The sequence below is a fragment of the Pinus tabuliformis genome, chromosome 5_2 (assembly GCF_031772625.1).
Source record: "Pinus tabuliformis cultivar Carrire ecotype Pingquan chromosome 5_2, CPIR1, whole genome shotgun sequence".
NCBI classification, from domain to species: Eukaryota; Viridiplantae; Streptophyta; class Pinopsida; order Pinales; family Pinaceae; genus Pinus; species Pinus tabuliformis.
The window spans coordinates 146,567,328-146,588,738 of record NC_142306.1 but is presented as its reverse complement, the minus strand read 5'-3'; the positions used below and the strand labels follow the sequence as shown (position 1 = coordinate 146,588,738).

Genomic DNA, 21,411 nt, shown 5'->3' with positions numbered 1-21,411 from the left:
AAAAAAATCAGGAATGGAGGAAGGCACAGCGAAGCTGGAACTCAAAGTTCACAGCAACTCGGTCCAAATCTACAATGTGAAGATGCATTCAAGCATTAGATGAGTTATGCTTTCCTGGGTTACCTTACAAAGGCTGCACCTTGAAGGGCCATGGAAACCTCGCTTTTGAAGATTATCATCTGTCAAGATTTTGGAGTGGCATAGCAGCCAGTTGAAGAAATCGATTTTTGGCAAGGAGGGATACTGCCATATCCCTTTCCACGGCTCTGGGTTCATGGCCACATGAGGGCACTCACACAGCTTAGCATATCCTTGAGCTACGATGTATCCACTAGCCTGTGCACCCCAGCCTCTTGAGTCTCGATTTCGAGCCAACGATGGAGCCAATCCGTGGAGCTTAGAAAGCAAGACCTCGCGCTCCATAGACAATTCTGGGGGCATTTGAAGATTCCAGCCAGCCCAGCGTGAATCCTGCCAGACGGAAATGTCCCACAGGGAACACATTCCAGCCTCATTCATCCATCTGCGCAGCGCTTGAAGAGAGCGACAGTGTCCCAACGACTCATTATTCATTATTCTATCTGTCCAAAGGTTGATCCTTTTTCCATTTCTAGGAACCCATTAGGCATGAGCATTGATGAGAGGACATGCTTTGATACAGAGCTTCAAAAAGGGCGTATTTGGATGCGTCAGAGGGTGATTTAGACAGCGGGAACGTTGGCCTTTGAAATATTTTTTCCAAAGAGATAATTGCGCACAACTAGGGTTAGGTGCAATAATTCTCCAGATTAGCTTAGCTCCCATTGCAATATTATGATAGCCAAGATTTTTAAAATTCAAGCCTCCTTCCAAAAGCGGTCTGGAGATGGATTCCCAGTTGACAAGCATAATCTTTTTCTCATTCTGCTTGCCCCCCTTCCAAAAAAAATTTCGAATAAACTCCTCCATTTTCTGAGAATACTAGTGGGAGCAAGAAGGACAGAAAACTGAAATAAGGGAAGGTTGTTAAGGACTGATTTGATGAGAACAGACTTGCCAGCAATGTTAAGCCAGGAAAAGCCCCAGGCAAGCAACTTGTTCTTGAATTTCTCCAATTGGGGGAGCCAATATCTGCTGTAGGCTCTTTTGAGAAATACAAGGAGACCCAAGTAGTTGAAGGAAGTCCAATTTGAGGAGGTGGCGAAACCAAAGGATCTGGAAATGGCATTGAGCAAGCTGTGAGTGGTGTTCCAGCAATAGATATGGCATTTGCCATTGTTTAGACTGCTTCCCGAGATCATACAAAACTCATCCATAGCTTCTTTAAATTTGGAGGCAATGAGTACAGAAGCAGATCCCAATAGAAAGGTATCATCCGCAAAGAGGGCATGATTTATGTTTTTAATGCTTCTTGCTATGTAGAGCCTTGCGATTTCCTGATCTGTCATTTTTTTGTCTAAATAAAAACTGAGAACTGAGGCTTGAAGAACAAAAAGAAGTGGGGAGAGAGGGCACCCTTGCCTGAGTCCTCTCGTGGCTTTGAAAAAATCAGCAGCTCTGCCATTTACTAACGGGGCGATCCAAGGCTCCAAAATGCAAGCCCGAATCCAATTTTTAAAATTCACACAAAATCCAAGCTTATGTAAGACTTTTAGCAAAAAACTATGCATAACTTGATCAAATGCATTTGCTAAATCAAGTTTGACAACCATACCTTTTAATTTCGACTTAGACTTGAGTGGATTGCCTCTTGGACCAGAATGAAGTTGTCCACAATCTGTTTGCCTTGAATGAAGCCTCCTTGGCTTTCCAGAATGATTTTGGGGAGGATGAGCTTCAATCTATTAGCGATTACTTTGGTAATCAATTTGTAACCAATATTACGTAGCGAAATCAGGCGAAACCTGTTGAAGGAGTTGGCTCCTTTCTATTTGGGGATGAAGGCAAGAAAAGCGGAATTCACGCTACCTCCGATTTTCTGACAAACTTGGGACTTTAGAACCATTTTGAAAAGATATTTTTCCACAATCGACCAGCAAATTTGGAGGAATCTGGCTGAGAATCCATCTGGCCCAGGGGCTTTGTCTGGGTCCATGGCAAAGAGGGCATACTTGACTTCGTTCTTGGTGACTTTAGCTTCAAGGAGATGGTTCATTTTAGCAGTAATCAAGGGGGGGGGGGGGGGGGACCACGTCCATCATATCAGAGTTTTGATCCAGATTTGTATCTTCGCTATACAGGGATTTAAAGTGAAGGGAGGCACTGCCATTTACTAACGGGGCGATCCAAGGCTCTGAAATGCAAGCCCGAATCCAATTTATAAAATTCGCACCAAATCCAAGCTTATGTAAGACTTTTAGCAAAAAACTATGCATAACTCGATCAAATGCATTTGCTAAACCAATTTTGACAACCATACCTTTTTCATTTCAACTCAGACTTGAGTGGATTGCCTCTTGGACCAGAATGAAGTTGTCCACAATATGTTTGCCTTGAATGAAGCCTACTTGGCTTTCTAGAATGATTTTGGGGAGGATGAGCTTCAATCTATTAGTGATTACTTTGGTAATCAATTTGTAACCAATATTACATAGCGAAATCGAGTGAAACTTGTTGAAGGAGTTGGCTCCTTTCTCTTTGGGGATGAAGGCAAGAAAAGCGGAATTCGCGCTACCTCCAATTTTTTGACAAACTTGGGACTTTAGAACCATTTTGAAAAGATATTTTTCCACAATCGACCAGCAAATTTGGAGGAATCTGGCTGAGAATCCATTCGGCCCAGGGGCTTTGTTTGGGTCCATGGCAAAGAGGGCATCCTTGACTTCGTTCTTGGTGACTTTAGCTTCAAGGAGATGGTTCATTTCAGCAGTAATCAAGGGGGGGACCACGTCCATCATATCAGAGTTTTGATCCAGATTTGTATCTTCGCTATACAGGGATTTAAAGTGAAGGGAGGCTGCTTTTTTGATGTTTGCATTATCCTTGTGAATATCAGAGCCTTCTTTGATTTCGGAAATGGAGTTGGTACATTTCCTTACCTGAGCTTGTTTGGGGAAGAAGGAAGTGTTCCTGTCCCCTGCTTTAAGCCAAAGACTACGTGACTTCAGCCTCCAGTATTCTTCCTCAGCTAGACAAGCCTTGTGATAGTTTTGCTGGAGCAATGCTTCTTTATCTAGAATCTCTTTTGTTATGTCAGCTTTTTCAGCCTAGAGTTAATGGGTTTCCAGAGTGCGATGAGTTTTTTTCCTTTTGTTGGCTAGATTGGGCAGTGATTTGGCCCAACTCTTCAAAGCCCTTTTCACTCTTCTGAGCTTCTCCTCCCAGACAAAAAAGGGGGAGCCCTTGACATGCTGCAACCAAATGTCCTTTACTATTTGCGTGAAGTCAGATTCCTTAGCCCAGAGTGGGCTAAATCTAAAGGGAATAGGTTCGAGATCAAGCTGAGACACGAGTTCCAGCTTGATGGGTTTGTGATCAGAAGTGTTGCATGGGAGAATGTGGACTCTAGCCTCTAATCCAAGCAGAAGAAAAGAACTTTGAAGAAAGAATCTGTCCAACCTGGCAGCGATGTGACCAGGGCCAACTCTTTTATTAGTCTAAGTGTACTTTCCAGAGATTGGCTCGATGTCCAGCAGGTCCCAGTCTTGCATAAGATCCTCTGCCCATTCCCTTGCCGAGTCACGAACAATGCTGCCTCCTCTCTTTTCTACTAACAAGAGGGTGAGATTTAGATCTCCGGAAATGATGGTATTCTCAAGATTAATGAGGTCTGCTTGGCTTATGGATTCCCAACAGGCCTTTTTTTCTCCAGCATTCATAGGGACATACACATTGAAAAGACTAAAAATCTCTTTTGAGTCTAAGTGCTGCAATTTTAAGAACAGTCAGTGAGTGTTGAGTGTCTCAGAAATTACTGAGAATTTGCTAGCGTTCCAGAGAGTGCCCAGCCCACCGGAAGCCCCTCGGGCTGAGATTGCTTTAGCCTCGCATTTATTCCAGAATTTCTTACTTACCTGAAGGAAGACAGAGTCCTCCAGTTTGGTCTCCTGGATGAGGAGTATGTCAGGAGCTTCTGTCCTTATTAAACTTTTGATGGCTTCTTCTTTGATTCTGCTCCCCATACCTCTACCATTCCAGGAGACAATCTTCATCATTTGTATTTCTGGTTGGCTCCCTTGGAGCCTTGGGGCTGATTTCTCACCATCTTTGGTTTTGACGCTAATAGCTTCTCAAGAGTTGGCTGGCTGCCTTGAAGCTTATCTTTGAAAGTTTCCTGCTCTCTCTTTTCCTGATCTATTTTGTGGCCTCTTGTGGATCTCCTTATCGAGGCTTGGGATTCTCTTATTTTGCCTTCTTCCTCCGAGCCGTCAGATTCTTGCTCAACTTCCTCGACTTCTACAATATTCCCTTTTGAGCTCTCAGCAAGGCTTACCCCCTTGGGAGAAGAGGGGGTACCTTGTGCGAAGGGGGATGATTTTTGGATGTCTTCTTCCTGTGTTTCCTCTATTTGCGAGCTTAGAGGGGCGAATTTATTTTCTTGCTCCTTTCTGGGAGGGGGTTGCTAGGGAGGGGCCTGCTGGGGGCCTCTTCCATTTGGACCAACCTGCTTTTGGGTTTTCTTGGCATGCTTGACTTGGTTCCATCCTTCTTCCTTACCCTTATCTGTTTCAACATTAGATGGACATCCTCTGGCGAAGTGACCGTAGACATGGCATTTTCGGCATTTGAAAGGCAATTGCTCATAATCTAGCTTTTGCAAATGAGTCCAGCTTCCTACTTTGATTTTGATGGCTTCCTGAAGACCCACCTCTAGGTCTACTTCCACATAGATTCGGGCGCAGTCATATTGGTCTTTGTTGTTTGCCCGATCTATGAATTTCCCAAGAGTGTTGCCGATGTACTTCAATGAGTCCCAGTTCCAGCAATGCACTGGGAGGTTTGGAAGCCTGACCCACACCGGGATAGCCATGGGAACATCGACTGCAGGGTCAAAGTCCGACGTCCATTTGTTGAGATAAAGACCCTGGGGACCCATGAAATAGGGTCCATTCTGGAAGATCAGATCTTTGTCATCCTTAGAGGTGAATTCAAAGAGGAAAAACCCTCGTCCTAAGATGTAAGATGTGTCACTATTCTTGATCAATGGAGCCCAGTTCTTGTTGACCCAGGTCTCAGTGGCCTTAAGAGAAGGCCATAGTCCGGTGAATTGACCAACGAGAGCCCGCTCAGCGAAGGACAGGGCGACTTGGATTGGGATCTCTGGCGGCAAGGAGATTTCAGGAATATCTTCAAGTCTCTTGACGAACTTGGCTGCTTCGCTCTTTTTCTTCTGCGGCAAATCGGCCAAGAGCCGAGAGAAGGCTTCGGCAGATGAGGGCGTAGGGGGGGGGGGAGGGGGTCTGCATGGGGAGAGCCCAGGACCTCCATTGGAGCGATCCCTGGCTTTCAAGCCCCTCCCAGCATCAAGTGAGCCACACAGGAGCGCAGGCTCTCAGCTAAAGAGCTTAGGACAAACGCAGTAGGCAGAGGACCCAGGGCCGCGAGGCCGCAGGGCAGGGGGGCGTAGGGCCCAGAAATGAGGCGCCGAAGCGCAGGCTAGGGCTGCACCATCGCTTCAGGTCTCTGCGCAATTTATATTTTCACTTTTCATTGTGAGGGAGATGTGTAATTTATTTAATTTTTAATATGGAGCTAATATATGCCATTTAAAAAATTTTAATTAAAAATGTTCAATGTGGATTCCAATAAAAAGATATCCCGAGAGAGAGAGAGAGAGAGAGAGAGAGAGAGAGAGAGAGATTTCTTATTCATTGATAGATGCTTTCTAGTTCAAGGTGTGAGGGAGATTTATACTTCATTCAATGTTTAATGTGGACAATGTGGGTCATAAATAAAATATTTCAATTGCCATGTTCAATAAATTATTTCAATATAAACTATGTATGTATTATTATATAAAGCAAATGAAATATAAAATTTATTGTTCTTAAAACATTTCATGAATGTGTTTCTCAATATGAAGGAGGTGTAATCCCTTCCATGCTCGGCATAGAGTTGACATATGGTCCCTCTTTCTCTCTCTCTCTCTCTAGCATGGATCCGTTTTATACAGACCTATCAAGTGCTAAGAGAGATGAAATATCTCGAGGTGCAAACCTTTGTTCAAGTTTTGCAGTCTAAAAAAAATTGCACATTAAGAGATTTGACCCCTCTCAACGCTTAATTACGCTGATAGGCATGCTTATTTTGAAATAGAAATCCTAGAATTTTAATTTAATTATCAATTATTATTAGGCGGATGGCAGGGATTTGACTTCCATGAAATATTTTAGAATATTCTTAGTAATATACACAAATCTAAGATTGATATTTATCTTTAACTTAGTTATGTCTTTTTCCTCTTTTAATTAAATTGATTGTGCCGAGAGGTGCTCTACAACCCAATATAGGAGAGGTGTGTAGGCACAATGCAAGTAAGTATGTCAACATTTTTTAAATGCCGGGAAATATATATATATATAGGAAAAATGTGGGCCCAATATAGGGCAATGTTGTAGTGTGTAAATGTTTGGAAACATTTAACATTTATATGATGACTCAATTAAAAAAGAAGGAGTTAAAAGTAATACATTACTCAATATAGGACAAATGTCGTTGTGTTAGTAAATGAATGTAAATATTTCAATCTTGGCTCAATTAATAATAAAAAAGTTAAAAGTAATCAAATTAATAAACTTCAATTTTTTATATTGTAATGTGTTTTTATTAATAAAATTACGAACAATTTTTTAGATAAAAGAAAATCATAATATACATATCACATTAAAATATATAACATATGTTTTAGTTAATGAATTGTTGCAATGAACAAGACTCGGGCATCTCCACCATGGCTTGTCCTGTGAAAAGTCGTGGTCGTGGTCGTGGAAGACGGGCCCAAGTGCCTAGAAAGGAAACGAAACCGAGCACACCCAAGGCACGCAGGGGTAGAAAATCTGTGGAAAGGCTTATTAGCGAGGTGACAGAGGCATACCGTGAGGGTACAAATGAAGGTATTCATAAAATTTTAGAGGAATGGGAAGAGGAAGTTAAGCAGGACAACGAGACAAACACGAAAATGGAGGATTGGAGGACCCCTGTCCCGGACCATGGCAACACTAGAGGAAAGATCACCCAGTTCAAACAGACCTTATACCTATACTGGCTGATGAAAAGCCTGTTGTGCAAGGCTATGGAGCAGATTTCCTTGGGCATGGCTGTCACTGTCCAAGGCATGCCAACTTACAAACAAGAATTTAAGAAAGTGCAGTTTCAACTACATAAGCAAGATATCAAGCTTGGAATAACTGAGAGGTACATCTCATATATCCTGGAACTGTCATAGATGCCTGGTTCGAACGACAAAGACCCTGCACCAGTGGATTTAGCCTCGGCAGAACATAATGATTAGATAATTTCCCTTGTTATGTTTTGGTTTATATGCGGATAGCTTTTACATTTTCTTATATGCAAAAATATGTATAGGTAAATATCTAGAGTATGGACATGAAACAAAGACTTATATAGCTTGGATAGAAAGACTGAAACTCTTTTGTTACTAGATGGCATACAATGCAGATAGGTGGCCAACAGACTTGGTTTCCCACTGGGCAAGTTGAGGCCACCTAGCCAATCTATGTGGTGTAAATTTGCTTTATAAATGAATTAAAAAGGAGGATCTACCAAGCATATATATATATATATATATTAAGAACCATTTTACTATATAAAACAAGTGTTGCAATCCTATAATCTTGTTTAGGAGCCAATAAAGTGAAACGTGAAGTGGATAAATTAATTGATTGTTGAGGCACAAGAGCTTCATAAATTTTGATGGGTAGTAACCAATAGTAAGTCTACACATTTACAGTTTTACTCCAAAATTTTGAGGAAAAAATAAATAATGGTGGGAAGTGACTCCTATATTTATTTACATCTTATTAGTCCCTAGGGAGGACCCGATTTGTTGTTGACCACTATTAGTTTAACATTCACCAATGCAAGTTATAATATTTAACTTTGAAAAACAAATATTTATTTTTCAAACATTTGATTGGACCATAACTTTGAAGGCCTTATTGCAACCTTTGTGCCATGTGGGTCGCTGCCCTAGATTTTTTTGCCATAACTTATTGATGGAGTTGCAATATTTATGTTATCAATTTTAAAGATTTGTGCTATGTTTTTTATTTATTGTTAAGCTTCATAAGAAAACCGCCTAAAATCAAAATCCTTGAAAATAGCTCTTACTCACGTAAATAACCTATTTACCATGAATTATTGCCCACTACAATTTAAGCAAAGTATTTGTATAAAAAGTGAATAGGAACAAGATGGAAATAAATATACCTATCGGGAGTTACTTCCTACCATTATTTATGTTTTCTCCAACGCTTTAATATGTAGGAGCTAAAGTGTAACTGTGCAAACTTAATAATGGTTACTACCCACAAAAAAATTATCTAAGTATGTATCCTTTAGTAGGCAATAAAGGATTAATGCTTTTCTTGTTTGAACATAAACTATTTTGTTTATTCTACACAATATTTTTAAGGGTATAACTAGCATTTGCACCTTATGTTGCAAAGGAAACATCGTAAGGCATAGAGTGGGGAAGAATAGGGACATGTATAGAGTGGGGAAGAAAAGGGACATGTGAATGGACATTGTTGAAAGCAAGGGTGGATGATAATGAGTTACAATTGCAATAGTTAGTTATGTGTATTCTGAAAATGGATATTTTGTAAATAATAATAGTTTGTGGAAGAATAGCGACATGTGAATGGAGATTGTTGAAAGAAAGGGTGGATGATAATGAGTTAGAGTTGAAAGTATTAGTTATGTGTATTTTGAATATGGATATTTTGTAAATAATAGTAGTGTGTGGAAAAATAGCAACATGTGAATGGACATTGTTGAAAGCTAGGGTGGATGATAATGAGTTATACTTGAAATGATTAGTTATGTGATACGACATTGTGAACAACATCATGGTCGTCGTTCCATATTTGAAAATGCATGAAAAATTGTTGGAGCCATCATGATAATAATAAAAATTCCAGCATGATTTTGAAAAAATTTAGCTAAATTTTTTGAAAATGTGGATTATAGTTGTCACGTTTTAGAATTTTGAGTGCCTTAATTTTGCACAGAAAATGATAGAAATTACAGCATGATTTTGAAAAAATCCAGCTAATTTTTTTGAAAATGTCAATTACAACGGTCAAGCTTCAGTGTTTTGGGTACCCAGGCATTCATGACGGATGCTAAATCCATTTCCGCCATCCAAAAACAATTTAAACACTCCCACAGTCAAATTTCGGAATTTTCCATCCAGACAAAATGAATGCGTACACGCATAGAGGATTATTATGGAAGATTCCTTCTTCAGGGAATCATAATATAAGCCATGAGGATATTAAATGTCCTTAAAAACTAAAGCACAGAACTTGGGAGCTTCAAGACCCAGGAATGGAATTTGGTATTTGGTAACATTTTACAAGGGAAACATGATTGAACATCAAAGTTTCAAACAAATGCGTACACGCATAGAGGATTATTATGGAAGATTCCTTCTTCATGGAATAGTAATATAAGCCATAAGGATATTAGATGTCCTTAAAAACTACAGCACAGAACTTGGGAGCTTCAAGACCCAGGAATGGAATTTGGTAACATTTTTAAATGGAGTTTCCAATACAAACTGACGGGAATCACCCACAAGCTTTCAAGTTCATGGCCCCTAAATTTTTGCATTCTTGATAATGTTTTCTCATTGTTTCAATGTCAATTTCATGATGCTTCCAAAAAAATTTACAAAACAATTTTATAAGTTTTAATTTCTATCTATAAAATAGCTACTCCATCGTGAAGAACAGAGATTATTGCTACTCCATCATGAAGAATACGGAACTTGCGAGCTTCGAGACCCAAGAATGGAATTTGGTAACATTTTAAATCATGTTTCCAATACAAGCTTTCTCAATCTGACAGAATCACCTACAAGCTTTCAAGTTCGTGGGCCCTAAATTTTTGCATTCTTGATGATGTTTTCTCACTGTTTCAATGTCAATTTCATGATGCTTCCAAAAAACTATAAAACAATTTTAAAGTGTTAGTTTTTATCTATAAATTAGCTACTTCATCATGGAGAATACACATTTGTTAGGTATTATTTGGCATTTCACATCATGTTGTATTATGAGTCATTGTGTAAGTAAAGCAACATTGTGAATCTAGTGTGAGGAGGACCAAGGTGTATTTAGTAGTCACAATTGATTGAGGGATGAGGCACATTGAAGAGTCATAGATAAGAGAGATGCATTGAAGAGCATTTTGGTAGTACATCATGAGAAACTGTGTGAGGCATTTTGCCACCATTTGGTCATCTCAACATATTTGTTACTTTCTGAAACTAGCATTTCCCAGGTATGCTTGTCCACTAAAGTTTGTTATGTGATTCACTGTAGTGTTGTAAGTTACACTGCATGGTTTCTTAAATTCTGTTGTGGTTTTACTAATTCCCTATATGGTCTGCTAAAGCCAAAATATTATAGCTTATGACATGACGTGTGAAGTTTACTTTCCAGGCTTTAGATATAGAAAATAGTAGCTGAGTTTTGTTACTTGTTAACTGTTGAATAGTTGGGTATACTAACATGTGAAGTTTACTTTCCAGGCTTTAGTTATAGAAAACAGTAGCTGAGTTTTGTTACTTGTAACTTGTTGAATAGTTGAGTATACTAACATAGTAAAGTCTGATATACTATAGTATATACCATATTGCATTTCCAACAGATAGGAGGCATTTGATTGAAATAAAATTTAAATACTAAAATCTGAAGCATTCCTAGGAGACAAAATAGTTCAGAAATAGCCCACATTTTGATTGACATAAATAGTAGAATATACACATTTATAAGAAGCATAACATTCCAATATTGGCATTATATTTCAGTCAGTTTTGAATTTAACCAAATATACGTGGATTATATTCATCTATCATGAATGTATCTGAACATTGGTAAGTAATACCTTCAAACAACGTATGAATGTAATCTGAACATTGGTAAGTAATACCTTCAAACAGAGTATGAATGTAATCTGAACATTGGTAAGTAATACCTTCAAACATTTTATAAATTGAAATATGATATATATCAATGCACTACTCACTATAAGATGTATTGTGATTTAGAATATTTTTTCATAATTATTTAATTTATAGTATTGCCACTCCCAACCTGACGTTTCTTGTAAATTTGGAAGGAACTTCACTGTTCTAAACCCTCATATCCACATTCCCAATGTCCTGCATTCTAGATACTTGTATTCTAGATACTTGTGCAATGTGAAGAAACTTTGATGTTATAAACAATCATATCCACCTTCCCAATGTTCCGGCATTCTAGATGCTTGTGCAATGTAGCTATTATTTTATAACAACAATATTTCAAAGTACCATTTGGCACTACCAAGAGTGTCTAAGAGTACAAAAATAAAAAGGCCATCACATTCCCCTTGCAAGAATGTCTAAGGAGTACAAAAATTAAAAAGCTATCGCAACCCATACAGTGCACAAAATATTAAGCAAACGTATGACAAATTTAGATGAATATATTACTGTAAGTGCTAGTATGTGGTTGGGCACATCATCATTTAGAAAGAAGAAACAAACGACACAGCAAAAAGAGTCAGCATCCGTCTTAGTTCCCAAGGTTGAAGTTCAACAAATTAGATGGGAGTACTCTACCCAGGCGGAGGAATTGCCCGGTTTCCGTCGCCGCCCGAAAAACCTCTGGCTCCGGCCGCCGGCAATTCCTCCGCCCTCCACCACCCTCCGCATTAATGTCGACGACTGACAGGTTCCTGACAGACATTCCGATTTCCATCGTGTCTTGCCGCCGGGAAGTTAATTCACCATGGAATTTGAATTCGGAAATAACCCGCAGGCTGCTCCCTCACCAATTCCTCTGCCTGGGTAGACTACTCCCTGCCATTCAACTTCACACAGAAGCCAATCCCATGAATCCAGTGAACGCTTGCATTCGGAAAAACGATTTGTGGAGAGAGCAGCCATGCTGGTGTTTACCTCTGGTCTGAACCCCTCTGAGGGCAATGGCAAGGTCGTCTGTGTCATGGATGCGTCCAGTTATGTAGGCTTGTGGATTGTTCAGGGCCTTCTGCAACGAGGCTATTCAGTGCATGCCACTGTGCAGAGAGACGCTGGTATGTTTATTTATTGAAAAGAGAACAAGATTTTGTAGTTTCTTGATAAATTTCACGTTAAGATGAATCTATGAATTTAAGATTTTAACCCAAGTTTGATGCATTACCTTTTTTTTCAAACCCCTAAGAATAAATATAGGAAAATTGCGCCATCCCATCCCTATTTTGAATTCCCAGTCACCTTGAAATTGAGATGAAGGTTTTCACATTTCTTTTTGATTGAACTTATAGTATGTTGGCATTCTTCATTGATGATTTTAAATGGTGGCAGGCGAAGTTGAGTCTCTCAGAAAATTGCATGGGGATCGATTGTAGATCTTCTATGCAGACGTCTTGGATTATCACAGCATTACTGATGCGCTCAAGGGCTGTTCTGGTCTGTTCTATAGCTTTGAACACCCTCAGAGTGCTGCAGGTTATGATGTAAGTTAGTGAACCTTTGAATTAAAGATGTGGGCATTTTGGTATATGTATTGGAAGGGTTGAATATTGATAGATGTGGACTTGTGTAATACAGGAAGTGATGGCAGAACTTGAAGTACAAGCAGCCCACAATGCACTGGAAGCATGTGCTCAGACCTAGACCATTGAGAAAGTTGTGTTCACTTCTTCTGTGGCTGCAACAATTTGGAGAGAAGATGGAGACTACAAGGTTAATGCCCTTGATGAGAGGCATTGGAGTGATGCAAATCTTTGCAGGAAATTGAAGGTCTGTATATATAATTTTTAAATGACAAAATGTTAAGTTTAGTATACAATCTAAGTAAAGTGGACTGATTTATCACTTTTTCCTTTTAACTTGTTAATGATATCTAACTGAATGGTATGTTCGATAGCGTTGGTCTGATTAGTTGCTTAATCTAGTAAGTAACTCAGAAGTTTGCATCTAAAGCTGCTTTGATCAGATTAGTTAATCTAATAAATAACTTCAACGTTTGCATCTACAGTTTTTCAAGGCCAGCTACAATAGTAGTTTTCCAAGGCGATGGAATCCATGACAGTAGTATATTTAATATGAGCTAAACATGACATTTGTAACAATTGTATCTGGGTGGGGAAAAGCATAATTTCTCCTTCCAATCTAAAGAAATAAATCCAATTGACTCTTTCATATTTTAGTTTGTCCACCATCATTTTACTGAGCTATACAATGCATCTTGCTTCAGCGTTCTCTCAGTCCATGAATCCATATCCAATTAGATTTTGGCTTTTTGAAATTGCTCAAATGATAATACATGCTACATATTCATCTTGCTTCTTTCAGTCCATGAATCCATATCCAATTAGCTTTTGGCTTTTTAAAATTGCTCAAATGATAATACATGCTACATATTGCAGATAACCCTGCAATAATCCATATCCAATTGATCTTTTGCCTCTTAAGATTGCTGAAGTGATACCACATCATAGACAACAGAGTGCATATATCTTCTCTATATGCAACAATCCATATCCAATTCATTTTTGTCTTTGAAGTTGCCCAGGTTATAAATTCATCAAATAATGAGAAAGTCTAGATATGTAACCTTTGTCTAAATCTTTGGTGCATACTGAATCAGGGCTAAAATGGCTTTGTGCTAAGTATATATATTTTTACAGAGAGAACCTAAATACATTGTGGTGCGGTATTCATCATTTTTTTGAAGGGGTATATGTATAAAATTTGGGTGTTTCTCAAAGATTGTGGAGTTCAAAGCTGTACAGTTTAATAACAATATTCCGAACCTTGCAGTGATCTGTGGTATTATGTTCTAATTACACAATATTTCCTGTTCACAGTTGTGGTACGCATTAGCCAAGACACTATCAGAGAAGGCTGCATGGGCGATGGCCATGGACAGGGGGTTGAATATGGTGACAATCAACTCATCTCTGATTGTGGGACCTGGTATCACATACAAAAGCTCAGGATCTACCATTGCATATCTTAAAGGTGAGGGTGAGAGATCTGCATATCAAATAGACTCTGCTCTAGAACGTACAAATATGGTATAGTAATCCCTTGGAGAGGATCTAATCTATGGAAGTGCAAAATATTAGCTAGTTTATTTACAGTGGCTAGTCTTTGTGATTGCAGGGGCTGCACAAATGTACGAGAAGGGCACTTTAGCTAGTGTAGACATAAGGTTTCTAGTGGATGCACATATATGTGCTTATGAAGATCCATCTGCCTATGGGAGATATATATGTTTCAATCAAATAGTCAGTAATGCAGAAGATGCTGTCAATTTAGCACAGAGTTTGCAACACCTGATACCGTTCCCTGATAGGTACAGAGCAATTAATTATTCTTCAGATATTAAAATCACTGAAGATTCTGTATCTTCAAGATTTAAATTGGGTTGCTTACCTAATGATATTTTATCTTAGCTATTATGTCACAATGAAATTAATCATACATAGATACTGTCCAAAGATAGTCATGAATTCATTATTTATTTGATTTTTTTCATAATTTGGTAACAGATTTGAAGACTCGACGGTTTGCCAAGAGCGTCTGAGTAATAAGAAGCTGACTGGATTAATGGTTGGATATGGAAACCGTGCAACCCTAAGCAGCGAACTGTAAGGGAAGGGGGGAGCTTTTCCCCATGTTATAGCTTAACAGCAGCCATCAATGAGGGGCACAAGAAAACTTGGGGAGTTTACATGTTCAAACTATATCCATTTTTGTACATAATGTAATGTAATTTTCACTTCAAGGTTTGTTGGATAGTTGGCAATAAGTCGATTTCCTTCACTACGAGCACCAGCCTTCATTTGATAGTTGGCAATAGCCCTAAGTCGATTTCCATAACGACCAGCATTGAAGTTTAAGGATGTGACTAAGGCTCTCTACCATATGCATTTTTTTTTTGGTTAATTTCTGAAGTAAAATCAAATTCATGATTCCTTGCAAGGAAAAGTGAAAGCAAGCTTTGTTGATGGGCTGTTTTGTGTGTGAATAAAAAGTGGATACCTCACACTCTGGAATTGTTTTATCATTATGAAAGTTCCTCCTGTTTGTTTTACCATTATGGGAAGTTACACTTTTTAAGCATCAGCTGTGTTATGAATGGAATGGGAAGTTACACTTTTTCTGTTTTATGGAGTGTGTAATGTTCGCTTATATGTGGCAATTTTGTTACAGAAGGGCTGTTTTTTTTGTCTGTCTCTATATTTTCTTATAAATTGATAGCATCTTTATATATTGGGATGGTAAATTCTTCAATTACAAGATAAAAAATAGAATACTGCTCTGCCTTGGAAGATCGAACTTTTATTTTTAATTTTTTATTATTTAAAGTATGGAATGGATTCGGTTTTTGGAGCTAATGGAAGGTAAATTTCCATTTCTTTTTCTAATATATTTGGGTTTTGGTTCATTAATATATTTTATAACATGAAAGAAAAGCTTCTTAATTAAATAAAAAACAAACTATTTATATATCTTATGAATAATTTTTGTTGGGATTAAAACAAACTCTACAAACATTCTCACTTTTTTTTTATAATTTTAAAGTTATTAATTTTTATTTTATATTTGTCAATATTTTAAATAATTTATTATTATTAAAAATATATTTTTAAATATATAAATAAATTCACTTTTTTAAAAACTAATTGAGTCTACTTGCTTTCTGTAAGTAGTTTTTACTTTCAAATATTTCTCCATAAATTTGAACTTTTAAATTTCAAGAATATTAAATTTACATAAAGTAACTAATTCACATTTCACATCTCAACTATATAAGAAAATATTACTTTGTTAATTTTTTTATAGGATTGATTAATTTTTTCACATATATCTTGAAAATAAACTAAGGGAAAGATAAGCACTAGTTTTTATTTTTTAGAAGGGTCCCCATTTATTTAGCTTTATTTCTAAAACTAAATAAAAAGGGGGGTTGTTGCTGGCCACAACAGGGCCATAACTCTTACTTCCTTTTACTTGCATCAATTTCCATTCAAAGATAGAGATACCATTGATACAATTTCAACATTTTCCATTTATTAATAGAAGTTTAATTTCACTATATCTCTGTGTTTTGGTTATAAATATGTATCGTTCCCTTCATAAATTCGAATCATTACAATCAAGTGAAATCTCTTAATACTCGATGACTAATTTAATCTTTAACTCTTTCCTAACTTGACCATCGTGTGGACATCGTTAACCTTAATTACATGTGAAAACCCTTAAGACAAGATGTATTTCTTAGGATTCTAAATAGGGTGCAAGTGATGATGGTGAATGTGGTACAAGGGAAATGATGTTTCAAGAGCTAGAGATTATTTTTCTTTTTCTCTTTTTATATGCTTAGTTCTTTCTTTCCTTCTTTTTAATCTGAGAATGGGGCTGGGAGAACCTGGGTTTTATAGCAAGGCAGCATGTCTCATGTGCATGATGTGACTTTAGTTGCTTCTACCTCGAGCATTTTTTTTAGCTCTTTGATTTTTATTTAGACATTCTTATACCTAATAATTTTCCTTTTTATTTTGAACCTTGCTACAATACATATGATAACTCAAGCATGGAAGGAGAAGTGATGATAATGCATGAAAATGTTGATGAAGTGATGGGGTGTGCAAAATGAGTAGGGAAAATGATGTAAAACACCTACCTTGGTTTCTAGTAGTTCAACTTGATTCATAAGGTGATACATTATCTAGAGGTAAATTATGAACAAACCATGGTACAACATGGTAAAAGACAAGAATTTAAAGTGTTATGAGCCAGTATAGAATATACCAATGATTACCATATATCACAACCCACATCCAAAAAGCAACATCATCATGTGTGAGAGGACGAACATAGAGTGCATCACAGTTTGGTATAATCTCTCTCTCCCAAACACCTGACATCACAAGGGTCAGCTAAGTATGTTAAAAACATCTCTGGCAAATGTCCATGGAAATTCCATAGATCTCATTTATGGAACTGTTGGTTCTGATACAAAACACAAGTGAATTGATTCTCTAGCTACCCCGGCAAGTCAAAGGATAACAGGAACAAAGCAATAAAGAAAAAAAAGATGACTTGGAGAACTTGGGAGTCAGACATGGACAACAATATTAGCAGGACGATACTTGGGAGTCAGACATGGACAACAATATTAGCAGGACGATAAACATCATTGATGATATTTCAAGATTTGCCAATTATATTCAACAATGCAACCAATCATTGAATCTGGTTATTGCTGAAATGGCAATTTCTTTGAAAGTTACATTTCATTCCTCACTCATCCAAATAGGGAGACTTCTAAGTCCACCAAACAGCATGTTAGCAAGACAAGACTATTGCCAAGATGTAATATCAAGGTCACTCCTTTTCTTGTCATTCTAATCTCATCAAAGACACTAACTTTCGAGGGCTCTCCAAACTGTTCAGAATAAACAATTTATTCTAGTATAATCAACAATGTATTTGGTTTAGCTCGTAATGCTAAATGTATCATTGAGGTGGATCTGAAACTCCCCAGCTTGCATGCTGGGCCAGTAATTCCATGATTACCATGGACAATCTTTTAAAGACCAAGGGGAGAAAACGAGTGCTAGGAAACTTCTCCAAGGTTTAACATATGTTGATTGCAGGATTGATGAATTTCTTGTTGTAGTTACCCTAGAGGAGATTCAAAGCACAATATTTTTAAGGATATAAAAATAACAATATTTTGTCCATATATTTAAAACAACCTAACAAACAATTTTTTTTTCCCAAACAAATAAATTCAAATACTACATGGCTCTTTGAGGCAGTTATGTCCAACAACCCCTGCCTTACAATTTTAGAATCTAAATGGTTGTCCTAACCTATTGGTTGTAGATTTTGCTTTTGCTTTGGTCCTTCTATTCCAAACTAACATCAAATTCTTCTTCAATAGCAAGTATTGATATGAGTATGCCATTATGGGTTTTTGAGTTTTCTTCTGAAAATTTCTTATAAACATCTTGGGTTCTTTCATTCATCATGAAATATATGTATAGAATGTTTTATAGCGTTTCTTGTGTTGTTTTAATTTGTCAATATTTCTTTGTATCGCAACAAGTTTCATATTTTCTATTCCTTCATTTATGGTTTAGGGTTGTTTTGGTTCTGTAATATGTTTGATATTTTCAACAGTAAGCAAAATTTTATCACAATTTTGCTTTCTATAAGCATCTGGGTACTTTGTGAATTGCAGTCTTATGGTGTTTGTGACTTCAAGAGATCTAGAATATTGCAACAATTATAGATCTTGTAATTTTATCATGCTTTATAAAAGAATTTTGATAATTGCTTAGGTTGTTGAAATAGATGCTTTAGTTAACCTGATAGAAGGTAGAAGATAGAAGAATTTAGGGTTTGATATTGCCTTGTATGCATATATCATAACATGCTCCTATGGACAATATGAAGATAACTTTTATTAGAAGACAAATAATTTTCATTTTCTTCGGTTGCAATGTCTATGGAAAGAACAATGTTGTCCCGGTGAATTGGTACCCACACTTTTTCATCTGTTACATTTGTGACATCTTTGATAGTTTTTAAAATAAATTTATTAACAATTTTACAAACATTGAACACAACTATTAAATATTAGGTTCCAAATGGTTTGATGCCATGGCTATTTATAAGAATTTTCTCCATCTCAAAGTATTACATTCCAAATTGTTTGATGTGATGGATACTTGAGCTTTCATAAGAGTAAATATTGTTACAATATGATTACAATGGGTTTCAATCTTTATGTTTACATGGTGCATATTAAAATTTGAGTCTTTCTATTTACGCGGTGCAGAGTTGAATACAAATGAGTATGGCTACTGAGTTTTTTTCCATATACACCACTATTACACTTCACCTGTCTCAACATTGGTTCAAAACTAATGTAATATGCTTTTTACAGAATAATACAAGACCAAATTGAAATCCCTAGTTGGAACAACTTTTTCTTTTAAAATAGAGAACTGGCAAAGCGAATAATACTAGAACATGAAAGCAGTATGTTTTGCATGAAAGCTCAAGCTGCACAACCATGAAGTCAATCTAAACATCCTTGGGAGATATATATTCCTGAAATAAACAAGGCAATTGGATTTAAGGACAATAACCATCCAGTTAAAAAAGCATGATCTACAAAAATATTCTTGAATCAAAATAAAACATAAATTAGTAAAAACCACGACTACTATTCATTTTTGTATGGACATTTTGAAAAAGCTACAATAGAGCAAGGGAAAAATTTTACCCTAAATATTTTTTTTCCTATTTTAGTGCCCACAGGGCATTAACTTTTGTATCACAGCCTTCTTATCCAACCATGTGAAATAGTAGGGCAGACAGTGGTTCTGGTCTTTTGTCGAATTGCAACATGGAGATGATTGGCGCTATTCATCAGAATGATCATAGCTTGCTCTTCATAAGACTAGGTTAACTAGATTATAATTTCTCATATTTATATTTACCTTCTCATCTCCAAGCCCTCATGGTCATTACCTTCTCATATCTAGGCCCTCACCGTCATTACCTTCTCATATCTAGGCCCTCACGGTCATCCCTAATTGGTATCATTGGTTTGCTACCATGATTTTTAAATATTTTTGCAATGATTTTTCATTGTTAAGCTTCCCAGGAAAACCACCTAAAATTAAGATCCTTGAAAATAGCTAATACTCAAGTAAATAATATATTTACCATCAGTTGTTTCCCCATAATTTAAGCAAGTATTTGCATAAATAATGAACACGAACAAGATGGAAATAAATATACCTATCAGAGTTACTGCCTACAATTAATTATTTTTTCTTCAATGCTTTAACATGTAGGAGTAAAAGTGTAAATGTGCAAACTTAGTAGTGGTTACTACCCACCAAAAATTTATGCAAGTCCTTATCCCTTAGTAGGAAATTAACTTTTCTACTTCATATATCAATTTGCAATTTTTCTAAAAACATAACATCCACTTAAGTGGGGACTATGGCAACACTTGTTACTATTCATTTTTTATGCAACGGCTTGCTTAAATTATGGTGGGAAGTAACTATGGCTACACAAATATCTAAAGTTCATGCATGCATATTGGAACCATATCCATAAATTACGACATAAAATATGTGTAGTTATCCACTTGACATTATATCACGCAAAGGCTACAATAGGACCTTCAAGTTATGGTCCAATCCAAGGTTTGAAAAATAGTTTTTAAAAATATTGAAAAATTTATTTATTTTTCAAAGTTAAACATTATAAGTTTTATTGGTTAGTGCTAAACAAATAATGGTTAATGGAAATAGATTGCTAGAGTGGACTAATAATGATTTTGTAACCATATTTAAATTTAATTAATAAGCACATAAAAACTTAATACTGATAATAAACTTACAATATAACAAGATTCTTAACCATGTATATTCATGGCACTTTACCATGGATATTAGTAATTTGTAAATAGACTTTGTTACAATACCATGGCTTATCAATACCACGTGCCCAAAAACCATAACTCATTTCACAACAAAATATTTAATTTTAATTTTAATTTTATAACATTTGTTTAATTAAACTTAAAATAAAAAATCAATACTTTTGAGATATATCTAAACGCTCTACCCTCACTACTACCAAAAGTATTTAGTGGATATCCCATAGAGATTAAATCAAAGTTTTAATAAAATTAAAAATGAGAACACTTTTATATATAGAGATGTGAAATTTATATAATACTAACCTAGATCAATTTTAAGTGTTTTTTTTTTAAATGTATATATGTAACTTATATATTAACTCTTTTTTTTTTGGACAAATAATCATAAAAAAAATGATTTTGATTTTGATAAGCGGAAAATGGCCGCAGTACATAGGTCATGGTTGCAGGTGCTGAAGCGGGGGCCGCGGCCAATAGGGCCGAGGGCCTAGGGCTCATCAGCAATGGATTGGTTTTGGCGGTCGAAAGCAGAGAAAGTCAACGGTTGGATCCAGAGGACAGGTGGTGGATCAAGGCTTCAGTTGAAGACACCTGGCAGGGATCAAAAGGAGCGTATTGGTACGTGGACGAATAGTTGTGGAATGTGGACGCATCTGGAGGTTTTTCGACCTCGGCATCAGAAAAACGCTTGAGACATTGTCTTCCGGTCGCCATAGTTGTCGCTCTCACCGTCTTACCCGAGGTTTCACCCTGTTACTGAAGACTGGAA

At 36.7% G+C, this 21,411-nt stretch overlaps 1 protein-coding gene and 1 pseudogene across 1 annotated transcript; one reads left to right on the top strand and one right to left on the bottom strand.

Annotated features, from left to right (window-relative positions):
- Positions 1-4,540: 4,540 nt before the first annotated feature.
- LOC149157951 (uncharacterized) lies at positions 4,541-5,014 on the bottom strand. Its single transcript, XM_089433833.1, has one exon. It carries the CDS (start codon positions 5,012-5,014, stop codon positions 4,541-4,543), a length of 474 nt encoding a protein of 157 aa, XP_089289959.1.
- Positions 5,015-12,095: 7,081 nt separating this feature from the next.
- On the top strand, positions 12,096-15,169 carry LOC149157950 (cinnamoyl-CoA reductase-like SNL6; annotated as a pseudogene).
- The last annotated feature ends 6,242 nt before the right edge of the window (positions 15,170-21,411 follow it).